Genomic DNA, 21035 nt, shown 5'->3' with positions numbered 1-21035 from the left:
CAGAGAGCTCTTTCCACCACCTTTCCATGCCACCGTAATGGTGTGCATAAATGTCCTGTCTGCTGCTTTCAAGAGCATCGACAATGCCGAAAAGAGAGGCAAACACCTGGTTCTTACTAGACCTTTTTCCAAAGTTATTGTCTGGTGTCTTCATCAACTGTGACGACAAAGTATGGGTACATGGGCGAACTTGAAATCACTGATGATCACAGAGCTGGAAAAATTATTGTGAACCTCACAGTGTGACCAAGTTGTTGTGAACAAGTGTGATCAGCCCCAGATTTGACATTCAACTCAAAGATCTAGAAAAATCTAGAAAAATCACAGAATAATCTGCTCCCATACCACCAGTTTGGTTTCATTGTACTGATTTAGCTCACATCATGGACCATGAAGAAGCAACACAAAAACACACAGGAGAGAAAATCCTGGGGTTCTTCATCTAGTGATGTAATACATATTTACAAATAAAATGCTTCAATGGACAAATGAATAAAGTAAAATAATATTTTTTTTTTTTTTTTGAGACAGAGTCTCGCTCGGTCACCCAGGCTGGAGGGCAGTGGCCGGATCTCAGCTCACTGCAAGCTCCACCTCCCAGGTTTACGCCATTCTCCTGCCTCGGCCTCCCGAGTAGCTGGGACTACAGGCGCCCGCCACCTCGCCCGGCTAGTTTTTTGTATCTTTTTAGTAGAGACGGGGTTTCACTGTGTTAGCCAGGATGGTCTCGATCTCCTGACCTCATGATCTGCCCGTCTCGGCCTCCCAAAGTGCTGGGACAATAAAATTTTTTTTAATTATAAAAAAAGACACAGGTTTATGGTACTGCTATAGAGTAAAAAAACTTCAACTTTAAATGACAGGAAAAATATAATACATTGTCTAAATATTTAAATATTTCTATAACCAAGTGGAGGAATTATTTTCAAAGCATAAACAAAGATATCAATCAGTGGAGAAATTCAGTTATATAGCTGGAATACTGCCTGCCACACCTAATGATGAAACGGTGCACACTGATATTTTTCAGTGCACACTGATATTTTTACGTGTATTTATAATAGTACATACTTCTATGAACACAGATGTACATGCGAATCACTTTAGATTAAATCCTACAATTATTTTCTCAGTTTTAACCTAAAAACATATTTCAGCTAAATTTAGAGTGATAAACGACTTGCCATTTCAACTCTGAAAAACATAACCTGCTGATTTTATTATCAGAGCCAGAAGGGCCCTCGAACTCCATCAATAAACTTTTAGAAAGTCAATTTACTGCAAAACTATTTTCATACACTCATCTCTCTCTCTAAAATGTTCCCTTAGGCTTCAATTTTCTCCTTTGTGAGCACTAACCCAAAGGCAAGTAACTCTGGAAATGACTTTAGATTTGCTCCCGCTGTTTTATGAAAGGACTTAGTCTCAAAAGTTCCAGAGAAAGGGGCACACCCACTCACTTTGTGACTACAGACATGAATGAAGCTCAGCAGAAGGTAGGCGCTATTGTAGAATATCACATTAAATAGTATGGACCTCAGTTTCCATTTTACAACAGAAAAAATACCTCTTCTCACCACATATCAGAGATTAAGCTGAGAAGGGATTAATTAATACCTTCAAAGGGTTTTTAATCTCTCAGAGAAAGCATTTTTTGAAAACAAAAAATAAAATAAAAATTAGACTGTTCTTTTGGAAATATTGATAGTTATTTTTCATTTTAAATACATGATTACAATTTTTTATTTTAAATCCATTCAGAATCACTCATAACTGAGATCAAAAGACAGCTGATATACAGTAAATCCCTGCTTGTATAAAACAGTCCCCCCAAAATTACCAATTATATATTGTAACCGAATGCATTTTGCCATTTAATAGCAACATGGTAGAGGACAAGAAAAGCATACAACAAATTAAACCTAAAACAAGCAACAACAACTACTGCCACTGTAACCTCAAGAACTTCCTGGCCATTAACCAACCATCCAACTAGTAAAGATCTGCTTCTAAATGTTAGATTTCAAAATTTCACGACATGGAAACAGTTTTTTAAGAGGGGTAAGAAGTGCTGACAGCTTATTAAACATCTACTTTTTAATTATAACATATTTCTGTTCCTTCATTTCGCAATAAATGGGTTCAACTACGTACAAAATTTACAACTGCAACTGATGTGGCTAATTTTGTGAAACTAAAAAATGACAGAGATGAGTTGAACTTTAAGTTGTAAATCGAATTAACTGACATATTCAATTCTATAACCAGAACAGCTGGCACTGTACCTGTCAAAGAGCAAGTGCTCATAAAATTTTGTTAAATCAAACTGAGCTGAGAAATATCTGTCAAAGATAATGTGCCCTTAGTAAGAAGATTTAACTAAATAATGAAACAGGAATGGCTGGCATAGTAATTCTCAATAGTTCTAAGATCTGGTGGAACACTCAGAAAGAATAATGAATGATTTAGAGGGTATAAAAGTAAAAATGAGCCATCGTTTCAAATGACAGACCAAGGGTGAAGACATGGTAACAGAAAATAAAGTGAAGCTAAAAATTTAAAATCTAAGCAAAGAGGGGTAAAAAAAAAAAAAAAATCACTGAAAGATAAAAGGAAAACCAACATATGTGAACAGAAAAAAAAATCTTTAAAAGACAAAATAGGGAACAAATACAATGGAGTCAAGAACGTTCTTTACATGCCCAGAGACAAATATGGACACCAAATTTTCTCTTCCATGAGCTAGAGGATGTCCAGGATGGCTGAGGAAGCAAGGTTAAACCAAGTATTAATCCAAGAGATCATGCAATAAATAAAAGAATTACTTTTAAACAACTTTTTAAATTTTATCTGATTATAAAGGTGTAAATTCTTTCTAGAAAATATAAAAAAAAAATCCATTCACATCATTTTGGTATATTGCCTTCCAAAACATCTTACAGAAAGGAGCATCAAGGCCAAGCACAGTGGTACGCCTGTTACTTAGGAGGCTGAAGTGCAAGGATTGCTTGAAAAAAAATTTAAAAATGAGTCTCTGTCTCTCCATCCACCCCCAACATTGCACACCACAAAAATGGCACACATGCTCCTTTTTCAACATTCTTTGATCATCCTGCATAGTTTTGAATTCTAGTTTTTCCCTTCAAGCATATAGCCTAAGCATTTTCCCATTTCATTTTTAAAAATCTTCAAAAGGATCATCAGTAATTGTATTATTTTTTAAAAACATGCTCATGATGTACACAGGAAATAAAAGAATTTCTACTTCCCTATTCCACACCTCACATTTCCATTTCTCACAAGTAATTCCTTTTGTCAGTGTTCTGACATTATCTGTCTGGACATTTTCTATACACATACAAATATTTATACCAACATATAAAGTATACATATTTAAGTTTCTGTCCTTTCAATCTTTCACAAATAGGTTCATACTATCTATGCTATTTTTCAATTTGCTTTTGGGACCCAAAAATGCACCTTAGAAACCTTTCCATATCAGCACATAGAGACCATTATCATTCAAGTTCTATAATTACATGGTATCAATATACCATACTCCTCTTGATGAACATTTAAGCTGCATATTTTTGTTGTTCTTACCAACAATGTCACAATGAATATCTTGTTACATATATTTTTATGAACTGGTACTGTTTTTGTAGGATGTAGACCTAGAAACAAAATTCCCTGGACAAAGAATATGCAAATTTATTTTCCAAAAAGGCATACTGGTTATTCCACCATCAAGAGAAAGGTATGCATTTCCACCATCTTTGCCATCATAACATGCTATCAATGTCTTTGAACAAAAAATTGCATTTAATTTTTCAAAAGTGTATTTCTCTGACTACTCATGATATTGAACAATCTTATGTTTATTAGCCATTTGTATTTTTAATCTATGAACAGTCTATATCCCTTTTTACTAAGCTTACAAATATCTGCATGCTTTAGATATTAAAGCGTTATATGACATACATATATTTTCTCAGAGTGTAGTTTATCCTCTGACTCCGTTTTACTAAAGGTAAGTTTTGGGTTTTTAAATGGCTAAACCATTTAATATATTTCTTTATGTCTTCCGATATGCTTGGAAAAGGCTCCTCCACACATATCTTTCTATAAGTTTTTCTAATGCTAATACAGTGTTATGTGATTTTTTACATCTGGCTGAATTATTTGTATATAAGAGGTAGGCATCTAAATTTATTTTCTTCAAATCAACAGTCACTTGTCTGAACACTATATATTAAATAGCCTTCATTATCCCCAGTTGACTTGAACTATTGTTCAAAAATACCAAAGTCCATAGATCCTGGGGTCTATTTCTCAACTCTACTTTGTCTCACCCATCTGATTTTCTATTTGCATGTCTGTACTGTTTGCTTTTTTTAAAAAATTTTGTTTTTGTATGTCTGTACTGTTTTGACTAAAACAGTTTTACAATATGCTTTGATATCACATAAGAAATGCCCCCCTCATAACCTCCCTTCACAATTCTTTTAAACGATTCTTACGCATGTATTCATCCATGTGAACTTTAGATTTCATTTGACAGTTTCAAATTTTTCAACTGGAATTTAACTGCAACTGACATCTTCATGAGCTAAGAACAAGGACAGTCTCACCATTTATTTGTTTCATTTCCTCCAAATAAAATATTTATTATTTATGTATGTGAGCATGTACCTTTCTTTCATTTGTCAATTCTACTGCCTATTTTCTACTTCGAAAATGTCTAGTAGTCTTTATACGTAAGCGCCTTCATGTGATTTCCTTTGTTTTCTCCCGCAGTAGAAATTTGTTGGGTGTTTGTTTTGGGTACCAAACATCTGAACAGTCCATCCCCACTGACTGCATCAAAGCAAAAAGAAGGCCCCACTTCCTACTATGGAAGCTGAAGGAGGCCAGGCATTACTAGGCTCAGCAAACTGGATGCTTGAATCCAGAACTTTGAATCTTGAAGAGATAAAGGAAAGATGCAGGGACATTTAGAGATCATTTACAGAAGACTTTAAAATCCAGCTATTGTGGGCAGGGTGCCAGCAAAAATAGCAACCCAAACAGACCCTTCCTGTGGCTTGTCTAAGACTGTGTGTGCTCAGCTGCTTAATCTCCGTTGGTTCCTACTGGGTTTTAGAGCCTGATTATACAGACTTCCCATAGATTCTGTGAACAACCTGATAACTTTCCAATAAATTCTTTTCCTATTTTAGTTACTCAGACTGATTTCCTCTATTTGCAATCAAGAATCTTGGCATATAATGAAACCATTTAACCATTTTTTGTTTTTCTCTCATCAACAGAGGACCTTGAAGGACACAATGTTATTCTAGGACCTTCTGTACGTCATTTCACTTAAAGTTACAGCTTCATTTCACTTAAAGTCACAGTTTCCAAGTACCTATTGAGAGCATTAAGTGAGAATTTACTGTGCAGGCAGATTCAGGGTTCAGTACTATCTGTAGTTTCAGGTACCTACTGTGGGTCTTGGAACATATCTCCTGCTGACAAACGAGGGCTGCAGTACAATATCTTTTGTAATACAGAACATTTTTATTTGTCTTCTCTATTATAAAAATCCTTAAATATACATATCTAGATCAATAAAAACAAAATTAAACATTTTCTCTAATCATTAAAGTCCAAAACAAAACTTCACCCTCATCTTAAGCAAGAATTCAGCATTCCTTTCTCCTGCCTATCCAAATTTCCTACTATTAACTGAGTAAAAAGGGATATAAATTCTGTTTACTATTACAGAGTACTCCTTGACTACATAGACCTTTTTTTGTTTGTTTTTTGAAATAGAGTCTTGTTCTGTCACCCAGGCTGGAATACAGTGGCGTAATCTCGGCTCAATGCAACCTCCACTTCCTGAGTTCAAGTGATTCTCCTGCCTCAGCCTCCTGAGTAGCTGGGATGACAGACACGTACCACCATACCTGGCTAACTTATATTTTTAGTAGAGATGGGGTTTTACCATGTTGACCAGGCTGGTCTCAAACTCCTGACCTCAAGTGATCCTCCCACCTCGGACTCCCAAAGTTTATTACAGGCATGAGCCATCACGCCTGGCCAACATTTTTTTCAACAATGGTTTTTAGCTGATATTCTCAATCTTGCAAAAATATATTTTTCAGTTACTTACAAATATACATGTACATATTTAATGGTATGTGGCCCTCAAAGTTGTTTCAAACTACCTACAACTTTATTGTTCTCTGGTTGCAATTTTGACGTATGTCTTACAGTTTACCTCTGAGAATTTTGCTCAGAAAAAGAATATTAATGATTTTTTTATTATAAATTCTTATCTGAGAATGTCTCTCTGTCACCTACACATATCAATGTCCCCTTGGCTGGGCAGAGAAGTCTTTGATCCCAACTCTTCTCCATTCAGGTTTATAGACTTTGTTCTATTATCTTCTGGCATTAGTATTCAGCAAATCCTGGTGAGCCTGATTTTTGCTCCTTTCTGTGTAACTGAACTGGTTTTAAGTGTATAAAAAGAAGACCAAATAATAGTGGTCTGAGTAAAACAAAACTTCCTCTCATATTAAAGAAGTACCCCATCCAGGGCTAGAAAAGAGGTTCAAGGTGATCATGGAGTTTCAGATGTGGCTTCTATCCTCAAGGTCACCTTGTGTCTAGGATGGCTTGATGGCACCAATCTATGTCCCAGATAGAAAGTAAAGAAAGGCAAATGAGGGGTAAAAGAGTGAGCATACCAGTTTAATTGGTATCTTTGAAAAATTAATGACCTCCCCATTCAACAGCTTGCAAACTGAAGTCCCACTAATCGCCCTCTAGCTATATGGGAGGATGGAAAATGCAGCCTTTTAGCTGGGCCTATAGCCACCAGGAATGAAATAAAGATTGTCATTAAAAATGAAGGGAAGAATGGATATTGGGTGGGCAAATAATTATCTCTATCACTTCAGATCACATAATATTTCTTCCTGGTGCTTATAAAATTTGTTTTTGAAAATCATAAAAATTTCCAGATTATATAAAAGAGTAACTTTTTTTATTAAGTTTTTTATTAATTTTACCTTAAATTCTTTCAACTTGCAGACTTTTCTGTTTAAGTGGGTTTCTTTATTTATACTCTAATTATTGCTTCTGATCCCCTGAGTTCACTCCCGCTGCCATAATAAAGTAACACAGACTGGATAGCTTAGACAACAGAAATTTACTTTCTGCAGGCTGGAAGTCTGTGATCAAGGTGTGGGCGTGGTTGGTTTCTTCTGAGACCTCTCTCCTTTGCTTGTAGGTGACCATCTTCTCCCTGTGTCTTCACATGGTCTTCCCTCCAAGTGTGTCAAATTTCCTTTTTATAAGAACATCAGTCCTACTGGATTAGGGCCCACACTAATGACCTCATGTCCACTTAGTTACTTCCTAAAAGACCCTATTTCCAAATACAGTCATATTCTGAGGTACTGGGGATTAGGATTTCAATATATGAATTTTAGGGGGAATATAATTCAGCCCAAACACTATCATTTTAGTGTGATCCTCTGGAAACCCTAAAATCACTGGATTGGCCACTGTTCATCTTCCATATTTATCATCTTCCTTTTGACATCTTGTCTTTTTCCTCTTCATCATGAGAAGTTTTCCCTCCACATCAGTGATTCAGATCTTCTCTCTAAAGTTTTAAAGACTTAAATTTCCCTACTTCATTTTGGTTTCCTTACATGTTTTTCATGTTTTAGTTAGCTCCGTTAGCATCTCTCCTCACTCTGTTCTTGTAACTCCTGGTTACTATTTTCATATAAGCTATGCGCCTGCTGCATACAACCACAAAATCTCAATAATGTTCAACAATAAGCATATATTTTGGTGGTTGGTTGATGCAGGCTAGGCAGGTCTGCTGATCTTCAGCCAGTTCCATGTCTCTCTAGCTCTTCTCCTGGGACCAACAGCAAGACAATGGCAGAAGCACGAGAGGCCACACTCAACAGCATAAGCACGTTTGAAGACCCTGCTTGTGTCATGTACCCTAATGATGGCAAAAGCCAAAGCACCAAAACCAAAGGGTAGGAAATACTCCTCTCCCACGAAAGGAGTGATTATTCTGAATAGTCGACTATATCGTGTTTCTTGTATTTTTTGAGAAACTTTGAGCTTAAGTCTCTTAAATGTTTCTTGCTTGCTTTACATAAATTTTTTTAAAATAAATGTTCTTCCTCTGAGACCTCAAAATAATGCTCATTTTCCCTTATAATATAGAATATTTTCACAGGACTCATAGTGATTTTATTACTTAACCTTGTATGGGAAGAAATCTCTTCAGATCTGCTATTTATCACCAGGCATTGTAGAAAGAATTCCTTAGCACTTCCCCTACCCACCACTTCACTCTCTGCTGAGGTACTGACAAATACCGTACTCAGAGCTAGCCTTGAAGTTATGTCTCAGGTACATATCAAATCTGTGTGCCTGGCAGAAGTTTTTCTACTGCCCATCTGCTGAAAAGAGGTAGAAACTTCTTTCTCTGTCAGGGTCTCTGATTAAACTGAAGCATCACACACAAATTTGGCATTTTTTGTTCAAACAGGGTAAGAAAGACTTCATTCCCAGCGTGCACTGATTCCAGTACTCTTCTTGTCTATATCTGAATGAAAAAGCGTCAACATGTATATTTCAGTAGACAGTGCTAAAATGCCCTCTGAAAAGATCTATTCTAAAGAAATGTTGGAAGGACATGTACTATGCACAGCTGTCTAACATGTTAAAAACTCCAATGTTCTATCATCTTAAGATCTAGTCTTATTCCCTACCAGGCCTCTACTAACCTAATGAATTTCTTGAGACTACCCAGGTCATTAAATATAGGGCTATGCTACAGCCAACCAAGGAATAAAAGTGTTCTCTCTGAACCTTTCCTTAACTATTCCAGAAAAAGGACAACCTAAAGCTGAACATAACCCTAAGTAACAAAGAATCTTATTCAATCAATACATCTATATTTGTCATTTTTTTTAAGAGACAGGGTCTCTGCCTCTGTCACCCAGGCTAGAGTACAGTGAGCTGCAGCTCAAACTCCTGGGCTCAAGCCATCCTCTCATCTCAGCCTCTGGAGTAGCTGGGATTACAGGTGCACACCACTATACCCAGCTAATTTTGGCCTTTTCTTTGTAGAGACAGGGTCTTGCTCTGTTGTCCAGGCTGGTCTTGAACTCCTGGGCACAAGCGATCCTTCCACCTCGGCCTTTCAAAGTGCTGGGATTACAAGCGTAAGCCACTGCACCCAGCCAATATATCCACATTTCTTAATTAGACTGACTTCACAGTCCAATTTAAGAATTTTTCAACTTCCTTCTGAGATGTACCAATGTCTCTGATCCAGAATATGAGACCCACAGTAAATTATTCTTATATATCCTCACAGAAAAGGACCATAATGAGTGTAGAATGAATGAACGAACAAACTTCAAATGTCAGCCTCTCAGAACATGGAGTATTTGCTATTACAAAACCATCCTGAAGTTTCAGAGACAGTACATTAAAGGAAAAATAAAATAAACTACAACAACATTCTGGAAAACAAAAAATATTCCTTCTAATCCTACACTGCCACAAGACACTTATAGCAAAGAGCCTCTTTAACCTCATTTTCCCCTTTTCCTTGTTACGCTGCACAACTCGGCTAGTTGATTTGATGTACAGGTGCCGGTGTAGTTCATCTATGAGAACCAAATGGAGGTTCATCTTCTTGCTGTGAAGCTCTAGTCGAAGGTCACTCAGTCCTTCCACCTGAAGCAGGGGGCCCTCCAAAGACTCAACTGCTGACACCTGAAAAGAGAAAAAAAAAGAAAGACAATTAAGTACAACTTAATAACCTGGCAATATTATAAATAAGAAAGACGTCTTAAAAAGATACTAACAAAAGGGAGCTTACGAGAACTTTATCAGCATATCCAAGACTTCGCAGAGTATAATATAATGTGGCTAGGGGAGAGTTTTTCTCACCTTAGATAATGATAGAACAGTCTTGACAAAGATAAACATGAAAGCATACACAGCACCACAGCAAACTATTTATGCCCACACACGCCCGTCAATGGACACATGTAAAGAGACCTCCCTATTTAAGTGATACTATCATTCACATTCTCACAGGAATCCCATGTACTAATGGTTTAATCAACTTTTACTCAAAGTTAGCTTTTTTAAACTAAGGCTTTTAAAAAAACCCACTATATAAATGTTTTAAAAAGAACTTGTTCTCACAGCAATCATGACTCTTTATGCTTACCAAGAGTCGGGCTCTCTCTCACTCTTTTTCAAATACACATCACACAGAGGTAAATACAGTTTTTTACATGAATGCTACAAGTGGACAACAGTAGTCATCACTTCTCCTTGTCCTGAGTCAGTTTAATAGAAGAAATGGGAAATGAACGGTGACTGGAAGACATAACATAAAGAGGAAGATACTCCTGGTGCAAAGTGGTTTGGGAGATTTTCAAGGCAAAAGGACTGGATAAATCAAACTGGTATAGGAATGCCTACAATAAATGGAGAAGATGAATGCTTCAGGGAACCTGGAACAACCAACTCACTTTGAAACGCAAAGTGACATCTGCAAAGGGGAAAAAAAAAAAAAAAGACAGCATGCATGATATGATCCCATTTATTCATGTACACAAAATTATGTTTGTTTTTATGTATAAAGATCTTGTATCTTTTCAAAGAAAAAAACTTAAAGAGCATACTCTAGGTGCTATTCTTTGAGAGAAAATAGAAATGACAGGATGAGCTTAGAGGGAAAGAACACAAGTGAGCTCCCTCAGGGATGAAATGCTATGTGTGTTATTCCCTGCGTAGGTTATACTAAATATTTGTAACAAGTACAGATAAAGGAAATAACTAATGATACTTCAGGGTAAAGCCCTTAAACGTAATTCTGGATGCAAACACGCTCCTAAAGAATGAACCATTTACACTAAAACAATAGGTAATTAAAGCCATGAAACACATTGGTGATCAAAAATGTTGATCACACATCTACAACAGTCTAAGGAGTCATTTAGGAGTTTGTGGACAGTGAAGAAAGAAATCTTTGTAGCTGCCCAATATAAACCAGCCTGAAATGGTAAAGAAAATGTGATGGCTTACCCACAACCACATCACTTGTTTTGTGATGTGCTATAATCAAATGTCAGTAGCAAATAAGTTTCCTTAAGTTAACCAAGAGAGAATCAAGGAATGTAAGAGTGACAAGCCCTGGGCCAGCTCTGCCCTCTGAAGCCTGCCAGTTCATTTTCACGCTGACTTGCAACTGCCCCTGCTATGAGAGCCCCTGGGCCCAGAGCAAGCTGCCAGCAATTCCAAATGGAAAGGCAGCCTCACAAAATGACCAGAGTGTCCCCAAGGAGGAAAAAACAACAACAAATTCATTTACACTTATGCCCTAAAATGGATTTTAACTCGGGTCTCTAGCAGAGAAAAGAGGATGCATTAACCTCCAGTGACACTGAGATCCAGAAAATGAAAAATAATTTGGTAAACCACTGGCCCATCATGTAGCCTTATCCCTTAAGGTAATTAAATCCACCTGAGATATTTAAGCTTAAAAACCACCCACTGCACACCCACACTTGATTTGTTTGTAGGAATTTACATGAAGATTTTTAACCCAAACAGTACATGTTCCAAATACAGAATTTTATGACAAGTGTCAACTTTCAAAGCCACCTAATTAAATTAAAAGTAAAAATTCAGGTAAAACACTTAGCGCAGTGCCTGGTACCTCCTCAATGCTTACTGAAATTATTTTTAAGAGTACCTATTTATTCCATGAGTAAAGAAACCTCAGAGGGTATTCCCAACATGTTTTAGTGAAGCAATTTCAGTAAGTGTTCCTTCCTTCTTTGAGCCATTGTAACCATTTAAATGACAAACTTTGAATATATTTCCTTGACCCAAAATACAAGTAAAATTAACATACATGTTATCAAAGGTAGTCTCAGAACTTCAAAAATTTGAAAACCTTACCACAAAAGAGAAAAGAGAATAGTCTCTTATTTCTATAAGAAAACACTGTTTTATTTTCTGGCCTTCACTTATTAATAGTCTATTTATAAAGCTATAATTATGGAAGCTGGACAAAGCCACTGTCTTCCCTTACTCTAACCATACTAAGTGGTACTCAAACCAATTTAAAGAAAATAGTTGTCAATGCAACATTTGCTCTCTAGAATATATATTTAGAAACCTAACATTTACCTTTTTTTGTTTTTATGAGATGGAGTCGCCCTGTCGCCGATGCTGGTGTGCAATGGCGCAATCTCGGCTCACTGCAACCTCCGCCTCCTGGGTTCAAGCAATTCTCCTGCCTCAGCCTCCCGAGTAGCTGGGATTACAGAAGCCTGACACCATGCCCAACTAATTTTTTGTATCTTTAGTAGAGACAGAGTTTCACCATGTTGAACAGGCTGGTCTCAAACTCCTGACCTCAGGATCCACCCACCTCAGCCTCCCAAAGTGCTGGGATTACAGGTGTGAGCCACTGCGTCCAGACCTAACATTTATCTTATCTGGTTTTAAGGAGTTTGAAACATAAAGTTCACCCACAAAGGAACAGTTGGCGAGGTAGCAGTCAACTCAACAGACTACTACCTCTGACCATCAATTCTGTTGTACTGGGGAGATGCAGTTTCCAGGTATTTACTAAGACTTGAGATTTACTAGAAATAATAATCATCTGTATTTACGAATGTGCATAATTAATAATAAAAAGATTGTTTTAATATATGGGAAGTGGTCATTGTATAAATTACTGCACTTTTCCAAATGTAATGACTGCAGAGTACCTTTTAAATAACACACCGATGAAAGATTAACAGAAATTTAAGAGACGCAGTTGGATTAATGTAGACAGCAATAAAATAATTTCACAGGGTAGCTACTATAAGAAATTATTTAAAAAGGGGGGACAGTTCCAAGATGGCCGAATAGGAACAGCTCCAAGCTACAACTCCCAGCATGAGTGACACAGAAGACAGGGGATTTCTGCATTTCCAACTGAGGTACCGGGTACATCTCACTAGGGTGTGTCAGACGATGGATGCAGGACAGTGGGTGCAGCCTATGGACCAAGAGCTAAAGCAGGGCAAGGCATCACCTCACCTAGGAAGTGCAAGGGATAAGGGAATTCCATTTCCTAGCCAAGGGAAACCATGACACACAGCACCTGGAAAATCGGGTCACCTCCACCCTAATACCGCATTTTTCCAAGGGTCTTAGCAAACGGCACACCAGGAGATTATATCTGGGGCCTGGCTCGGAGGGTCTCAAGCCCACGGGGCCTCCCTCATTGCTAGCACAGCAGTCTGAGATCTAACTGCAAGGCGGCAGCTAGGCTGGGGGAGGGGCGCCTGCCATTGCAGAGGCTTGAGTAGGTAAACAAAGCAGCCAGGAAGCTCAAACTGGGTGGAGTCCACCTCAGCTCAAGGAGGCCTGCCTGCCTCTGTAGACTCCACCTCTGGGGAAAGGGCATAGCCGAACAAAAGGCAGCAGAAAGCTCTGCAGATTTTAGTGTCCCTGACAGCTTTAAGACAGTAGTGGTTCTTCCAGTACGGAGTTTGAGATATGAGAACCGATAGACTGCCTCCTCAAATGGGTCCCTGACCCCCAAGTAGCCAAACCAGGAAGCACCTCCCAGTAGGGGCAGACTGACACCTCACATGGCCGGGTACCCCTCTGAGACAAAGCTTCCAGAGGAACGATCAGGCAGCAACATTTGCTGTTCAGCAATATTAGCTCTTCTGCAGCCTCTGCTGCTGATACCCAGGCAAACGGGGTCTGGAGTGGACCTCCAGCAAACTCCAACAGACCTGCAGCTGAAGGTCCTGACTGTTAGAAGGAAAACTAACAAACAGAAAGGACATTTCACACCAAAACCCCATCCGTACGTCACCATCACCAAAGACCAAAGGTAGATAAAACCACAAAGATGGGGAAAAAACAGAGCAGAAAAGCTGAAAATTCTAAAATCCAGAGCACCTCTCCCCCTCCAAAGGAACGCAGCTCCTCGCCAGCAAGGGAACAAAGCTGGATGGAGCATGACTTTGATGAGTTGAGAGAAGAAGTCTTCAGACTATTAAACTTCTCCAAGCTAAAGGAATAAGTTCAAACCCATCACAAAGAAGCTAAAAACCTTGAAAAAAGATTAGACAAATGGCTAACTAGAATAACCAGTGTAGAGAACTCCTTAAATGACCTGATAGAGCTGAAAACCATGGCACAAGAACTATGTGACAAATGCACAAGCTTCCGTAACCAATTCGATCGACTGGAAGAAAGGGTATCAGTGATTGAAGATCTAATGAATGAAATGAAGCAAGAAGAGAAGCTTAGAGAAAAAAGAGTAAAAAGAAACAAACAAAGACTCCAAGAAATATGGGACTATGTGAAAAGACCAAATCTAAATCTGATTGGTGTACCTAAAGGGAGAATGGAACCAAGTTGGAAGACACTCTGCAGGATATTATCCAGGAGAACTTCCCCAACCTAGCAAGGCAGGCCAACATTCAAATTCAGGAAATACAGAGAGCACCACAAAGATACTCCTCGAGAAGAAAAACTCCAAGACTCATAATTGTCAGATTCACCAAAGTTGACATGAAGGAAAAAATGTTAAGGGCAGCCAGAGGGAAAGGTTGGGTAACCCACAAAGGGAAGCCCATCAGACTAACAGCACATCTCTGGGAAGAAGCTCTACAAGCCAGAAGAGACTGGGGGCCAATATTCAACATTCTTAAAGAAAATAATTTACAACCCAGAATTTCATATCCAGCCAAACTATGTTTCAGAAGTGAAGGAGAAATAAAATCCTTTACAGACAAGCAAATGCTGAGAGATTTTGTCACCACCAGGACTGCCCTACAAGAGCTCCTGAAGGAAGCACTAAACATGGAAAGGAACAACCAGTACCAGACACTGCAAAAATATGCCAAAATGTAAAGACCATCGATGCTAGGAAGAAATTGCATCAACTAATGAGCAAAATAACCAGCTAACATCATAATGACAGGATCAAATTCACACATAACAATGTTAACCATAAATGTAAATGGGTTAAATGCTCCAATTAAAAGACACAGACTGGCAAACTGGATAAAGAATCAAGACCCATCATTGAGCTGTATTCAGGAGACTCATCTTACATGCAGAGACACACGTAGGCTCAAAACAAAGGGATGGAGGAAGATCTACCAAGCAAATGGAAAACAAAAAAAAGGCAGGGGTTGCAATCCTAGTCTCCAACAAAACAAACTTTAAACCAACAAAGATCAAGAGACAAAGAAGGTCATTAGATAATCGTAAAGGGATCAATTCAACAAGAAGAGCTAACTATCCTAAATATATAGGCACCCAATACAGGAGCACCCAGATTCATAAAGCAAGTCCTTAGAGACCTACATAGAGACTTAGACTCCCACACAATAATAATGGGAGACTTTAACACCCCACTGTCAACATTAGACAGATCAAGGAGACAGAAAGTTAACAAGGATATCCAGGAATTGAACTCAGCTCTGCACCAAGGGACCTAATAGACATCTAAAGAACTCTCCATGCCAAATCAACAGAATATACATTCTTCTCAGCACCACATCACACTTATTCCAAAATTGACCACATAGTTGGAAGTAAAGCACTCCTCAGCAAAAGTAAAAGAACAGAAATTATAACAAACTGTCTCCCAGACCACAGCACAATCAAACTAGAACTCAGGATTAAGAAACTCACTCAAAACCGCTCAACTACATGGAGACTGAATAACCTGCTCCTGAATGACTACTGGGTACATCACGAAATGAAGGCAAAAATAAAGATGTTCCTTGAAACCAATGAAAACAAAGATACAACATACCAGAATCTCTAGGACACGACACATTTAAAGTAGTGTGTAGTGGGAAATTTATAGCACTAAATGCCCACAAGAGAAAGCAGGAAAGATCTAAAATTGACACCATAACAAAGATCTAAAACTGACACCATAACATCACAATTAAAAGAACTAGAGAAGCAAGAGAAACACATTCAAAAGCTAGCAGAAGACAAGAAATAACAGATCAGAGCAGAAATGAAGGAGATAGAGACACAAAAAACCCTTCAAAAAATCAATGAATCCAGGAGCTGGTTTTTTGAAAAGATCAACAAAATTGATACACCACTAGCAAGACTAATAAAGAAAAAAAGGGAGAAGAATCAAATAGACGCAATAAAAAATGAAAAAGGGGACCCCATAGAAATACAAACTACCATCAGAGAATACTATAAACACCTCTACGCAAATAAACTAGAAAACCTAGAAGAAACGGATAAATTCCTGGACACTTAACACTCTCCCAAGACTAAACCAGGAAGAAGTTGAATCCCTGAATAGACCAATAATAGACTCTGAAATTGAGGCAATAATTAGTAGCTTACCAACCCAAAAAAGTCCAGGACCAGATGGATTCACAGCCGAATTCTAGCAGAGGTACAAAGAGGAGCTATTACCATTCCTTCTGAAACTATTCCAATCAATAGAAAAAGAGGGAATCCTCTCTAACTCATTTTATGAGGCCAGCATCATCCTGATACCAAAGCCTGACAGAGACACAACAAAAAAAGAGAATTTTAGACCAATATCCCTGATGAACATTGATGCAACAATCCTCAATAAAACACTGGCAAACCGAATCCAGCAGCATATCAAAAAGCTTATCCACCACAATCAAGTGGGCTTCATCCCTGGGATGCAAGGCTGGTTCAACATACGCAAATCAATAAACGTAATCCAGCATATAAATGGAACCAAAGACAAAAATCACATGATTATCTCAACAGATGCAGAAAAGGTCTTTGACAAAATTCAACAGCTCTTCATGCTAAAAACTCTCGACAAATTAGGTATTGATGGGACGTATCTCAAAATAAGAGCTATTTATGAAAAATCCACAGCCAATATCCTACTGAATGGGCAAAAACTGGAAGCATTCCCTTTGAAACCTGGCACAAGACAGGGATGCCCTCTCTCACCACTCCTATTCAACATAGTGTTGGAAGTTCTGGCCAGGGCAATCAGGCAGGAGAAAGAAATAAAGGGTATTCAATTAGGAAAAGAGGAAGTCAAATTGTCCCTGTGTGCAGATGACAGGACTGTATATCTAGAAAACCCCATCGTCTCAGCCCAAAATCGCCGTAAGCTGATAAGCAACTTCAGCGAAGTCTCAGGATACAAAATCAATGTGCAAAAATCACAAGCATTCTTATACACCAGTAACAGACAAACAGAGAGCCAAGTCATGAGTGAACTTCCATTCACAATTGCTTCAGAGAGAATAAAATACCTAGGAATCCAACTTACAAGGGATGTGAAGGACCTCTTCAAGGAGAACTACAAACCACTGCTCAATGAAATAAAAGAGGACACAAACAAATGGAAGAACATTTCATGCCCACAGATAGGAAGAATCAGTATCGTGAAAATGGCCATACTGCCCAAGGTAATTTATAGATTCAATGCCATCCCTATCAAGCTACCAATGACTTTCTTCACAGAACTGGAAAAAACTACTTTAAAGTTCATATGGAACCAAAACAGAGCCCACATTGCCAAGTCAATCCTAAGCCAAAACAACAAAGCTGGAGGCATCACACTACCTGACTTCAAATTATACTACAAGGCTACAGTAACCAAAACAGCACAGTACAGGTAACAAAACAGAGATACAGACCAATGGAACAGAACAGAGCCCTCAGAAATACCACCACACACCTACAACCATCTGATCTTTGAAAAACCTGACAAAAACATGAAATGGGGAAAGGATTCCCTATTTAATAAATGGTGCTGGGAAAACTGGCTAGTCCTATGTAGAAAGCTGAAACTGGATCCCTTCCTTACACCTTATATGAAAATTAATTCAAGATGGATTAGAGACTTAAATGTTAGACCTAAAACCATAAAAACCCTAGAAGAAAACACCTAGGGAATACCATTCAGGACATAGGCATGGGCAAGGACTTCATGTCTAAAACACCAAAAGCAATGGCAACAAAAGCCAAAATTGACAAATGGGATCTAATTAAACTAAAGAGCTTCTGCACAGCAAAAGAAACTACAATCAGAGTGAACAGGCAACCTACAGAATGGGAGAAAATTTTTGCAATCTACTCATGTGAGTAAGGGCTAATATCCAGAACCTACAAAGAACTCAAACAAATTTACAAGAAAAAAACAAACAACCCCATCCAAAAGTAGGCAAAAGATATGAACAGACACTTCTCAAAAGAAGACATTTATGCAGCCAACAGACACATGAAAAAATGCTCATCACTCACCATCAGAGAAATGCAAATCAAAACCACAATGAGATACCATCTCACACCAGTTAGAATGGTGATCATTAAAAAGTCAGGAAACAACAAGTGCTGGAGAGGATATGGAGAAACAGGAACACTTCTACACTGTTGGTGGGACTGTAAACTAGTTCAACCATTGTGGAAGACAGTGTGGCAATTCCTCAAGGATCTAGAACTAGAAATACCATTTGACCCAGCCATCCCATTACTGGGGATATACCCAAAGGATTATATAAATCATGCTGCTATAAAGACACATGCACACGTATGTTTATTGCGGCACTATTCACAATAGCAAAGACTTGGAACCAACCCAAATGTCCATCGATGACAGACTGGATTAAGAAAATGTGGCACATATGTACCATGGAATACTATGCAGCCACAAAAAAGGATGAGTTCATGTCCTTTGTAGGGACATGGATGCAGCTGGAAGCCATCACTCTCAGCAAACTATCGCAAGAATAGAAAACCAAACACCGCATGTTCTCACTCGTAGGTGGGAACTGAATAATGAGAACACTTGGACACAGGAAGGGGAACCATCACACACCGAGGCCTGTTGTGGGGTGGGGGTATTGGGGAGGGATAGCATTAGGAGATATACCTAATGTAAAATGACGAGTTAATGGGTGCAGCACACCAACATGGCACATGTATACATATGTAACAAACCTGCATGTTGCGCACATGTACCCTAGAACTTAAAGTATAAAAATAAATAATTATGAGAAAAATAGTAAAAAAAAAAAAAAAATTATAAAAAAAACAGGCTTATAAGTGTGACACACAACACTGAATAATGTCACAAATATATATTAAAATTACAAAATAAAACATAGCAGATGAAAGACCAAACAGACAACATCCACAGTACAGTGAATTGGTAAATGCTGTCTATTCCTCCATTCACAAATTGAACACCATGCATTCATGTGCCAAATGATCTGTAATATGACGTTCTAGAATTATCAGGTATATCTCACAGTGTCTTAAAGTTAGATTACTATATAATAATGATTCACCTAAATGTATTTAAATTCTTCATATATATAGATAGATAGAGGTATTTTTACATGCATTTTGGAGGAAAAAAGATATCACTACCAGTGAATTTTTTCACAGAACACCTATTACCATCTAATAGAATATTAATGTTCTAGTCAACACAGTTGGAAACTGCTCAGATAGATAACAGAAAACTGTTTTAGAGCTGAAAACAAATATTTCCTTTAGGATTCTGAAGATAAGCAAACATTTTCCAAATGTTTTATCACATGATATTGAACAGGAAAGCATGTTTTGCTATTAGAAACCTATCCATGTAAGAAAACAAAAATTCTAAAAATGTTTCTATAACTAAAAGAATAGGTCAAATACACAGTTAAAATGTATATAATCAAGAATTCAAAAAAATTTCCCTGAGTTGAGATATAAGACTACAACAAAAGAAAATATTTGCCATTAGGAACCACCATACCCTTACATTTTCTTTCCCAATGTCTATTTCTCAACTTCATTTTAGTGTAAAACATAGGAAATAATTATTTCATAGTTAAATGCTTGTCTTTAGCCAATCTTAATCATGCTTATCAGGTAAAAAGATGTAGTTTTGTGTTCTGACATGAACCACTGTAAATATTTGGGAGGAACACTAAACTTGGCCATTCTCAGCAGCTACTTTGTTGAAGAACTGTTGTAAAAGAAACTACTGATCTTTTAATTTTTCTAGTTGAGGTGAGTAAGACACACAAAGGTAAATGACATGATTAACTGTTTCTGAATAGAAATAAGGTTCAAGCCAAAAAAAGAAGAAAAACTTGTGTATAAACAAAAAACACAACTGATAACTAAACCATCTGGTAGCTAATGAATATGCTTATTTTGGCAACACTGTTTCCTAAGAAAAACAAATGTACTGCCATTGTTGAATCCAAAACAAATATTTCCTTGAGGACTCTGAAAATTATATGGTTCCAAAATGTTTTATCACTTTTCACTAGGTCAGTAAATCTCCCTTAAGGAAGCATTTTTCTAGTAAGACAACATAACCATTCTGAATATGTTGCCATGGTCTACCTTGGAGTTGCAGTAAAAAAGATATGAAATTAGGCTACTTCAGAGAACTGATACCTTCCCCCTTCTTACATATATATAAGACACAGTTAAACTTTTTGAGCAGTCTCAACTATTTAATAAATAAGAACACCGCAAAATCTCTGGCTATGAACAAAAGAAACATGCCCTGAAGCCCTAGATTTACTTAGTGCCCAGGTCACCCTCCTGCTGCTGCCTGCCCCTGCACTGCTGGAAGGCAACCTCCAGTGGTTTTAGGCCCTGCTCCCCTAGAGGGCCCTCCACCTCCAAGTGTCCACCTTCAGGATCAGGGAGTCCTGGGTGGGCACAAGAAGCCTCCAGGTCTCCCAGTGAATGAGGAATGATTCTGACTCAGGTCTAAGCAAGCAGCGAAGATATTTATCACACAGGAGCCAAGAATCCCAGATCATTCACTCACCAACTATTTCTACTTTGCTACATGTTATTCTTCCCAAGGCAGAAATTTTTATCTTTATCAGGCAGAAACTAGTAAAACAAACAATGCAGGCTGGAAAAAAAAAAAAAAATATATATATATACACACACACACACACACACACACA

The 21035-nt window shown here is 37.9% G+C and overlaps 1 protein-coding gene across 2 annotated transcripts in view; it reads right to left on the bottom strand.

Annotated features, from left to right (window-relative positions):
* EXOC4 (exocyst complex component 4) overlaps window positions 1–21035 on the bottom strand; it is an 818776-nt gene that overhangs the window by 748613 nt on the left and 49128 nt on the right. For both annotated transcript variants that reach the window (XM_007982965.3, XM_073009345.1), the window contains exon 4: window positions 9623–9807. In XM_007982965.3, the coding sequence (XP_007981156.3) occupies window positions 9623–9807 (185 nt within the window). The remainder of the gene's footprint in view (window positions 1–9622; window positions 9808–21035) is intronic.

Source organism: Chlorocebus sabaeus, chromosome 21 (assembly GCF_047675955.1).
Source record: "Chlorocebus sabaeus isolate Y175 chromosome 21, mChlSab1.0.hap1, whole genome shotgun sequence".
NCBI lineage: Eukaryota > Metazoa > Chordata > Mammalia > Primates > Cercopithecidae > Chlorocebus > Chlorocebus sabaeus.
Note: the sequence above shows the minus strand (reverse complement) of the source record. Positions and strands in the feature narration are given on the sequence as shown.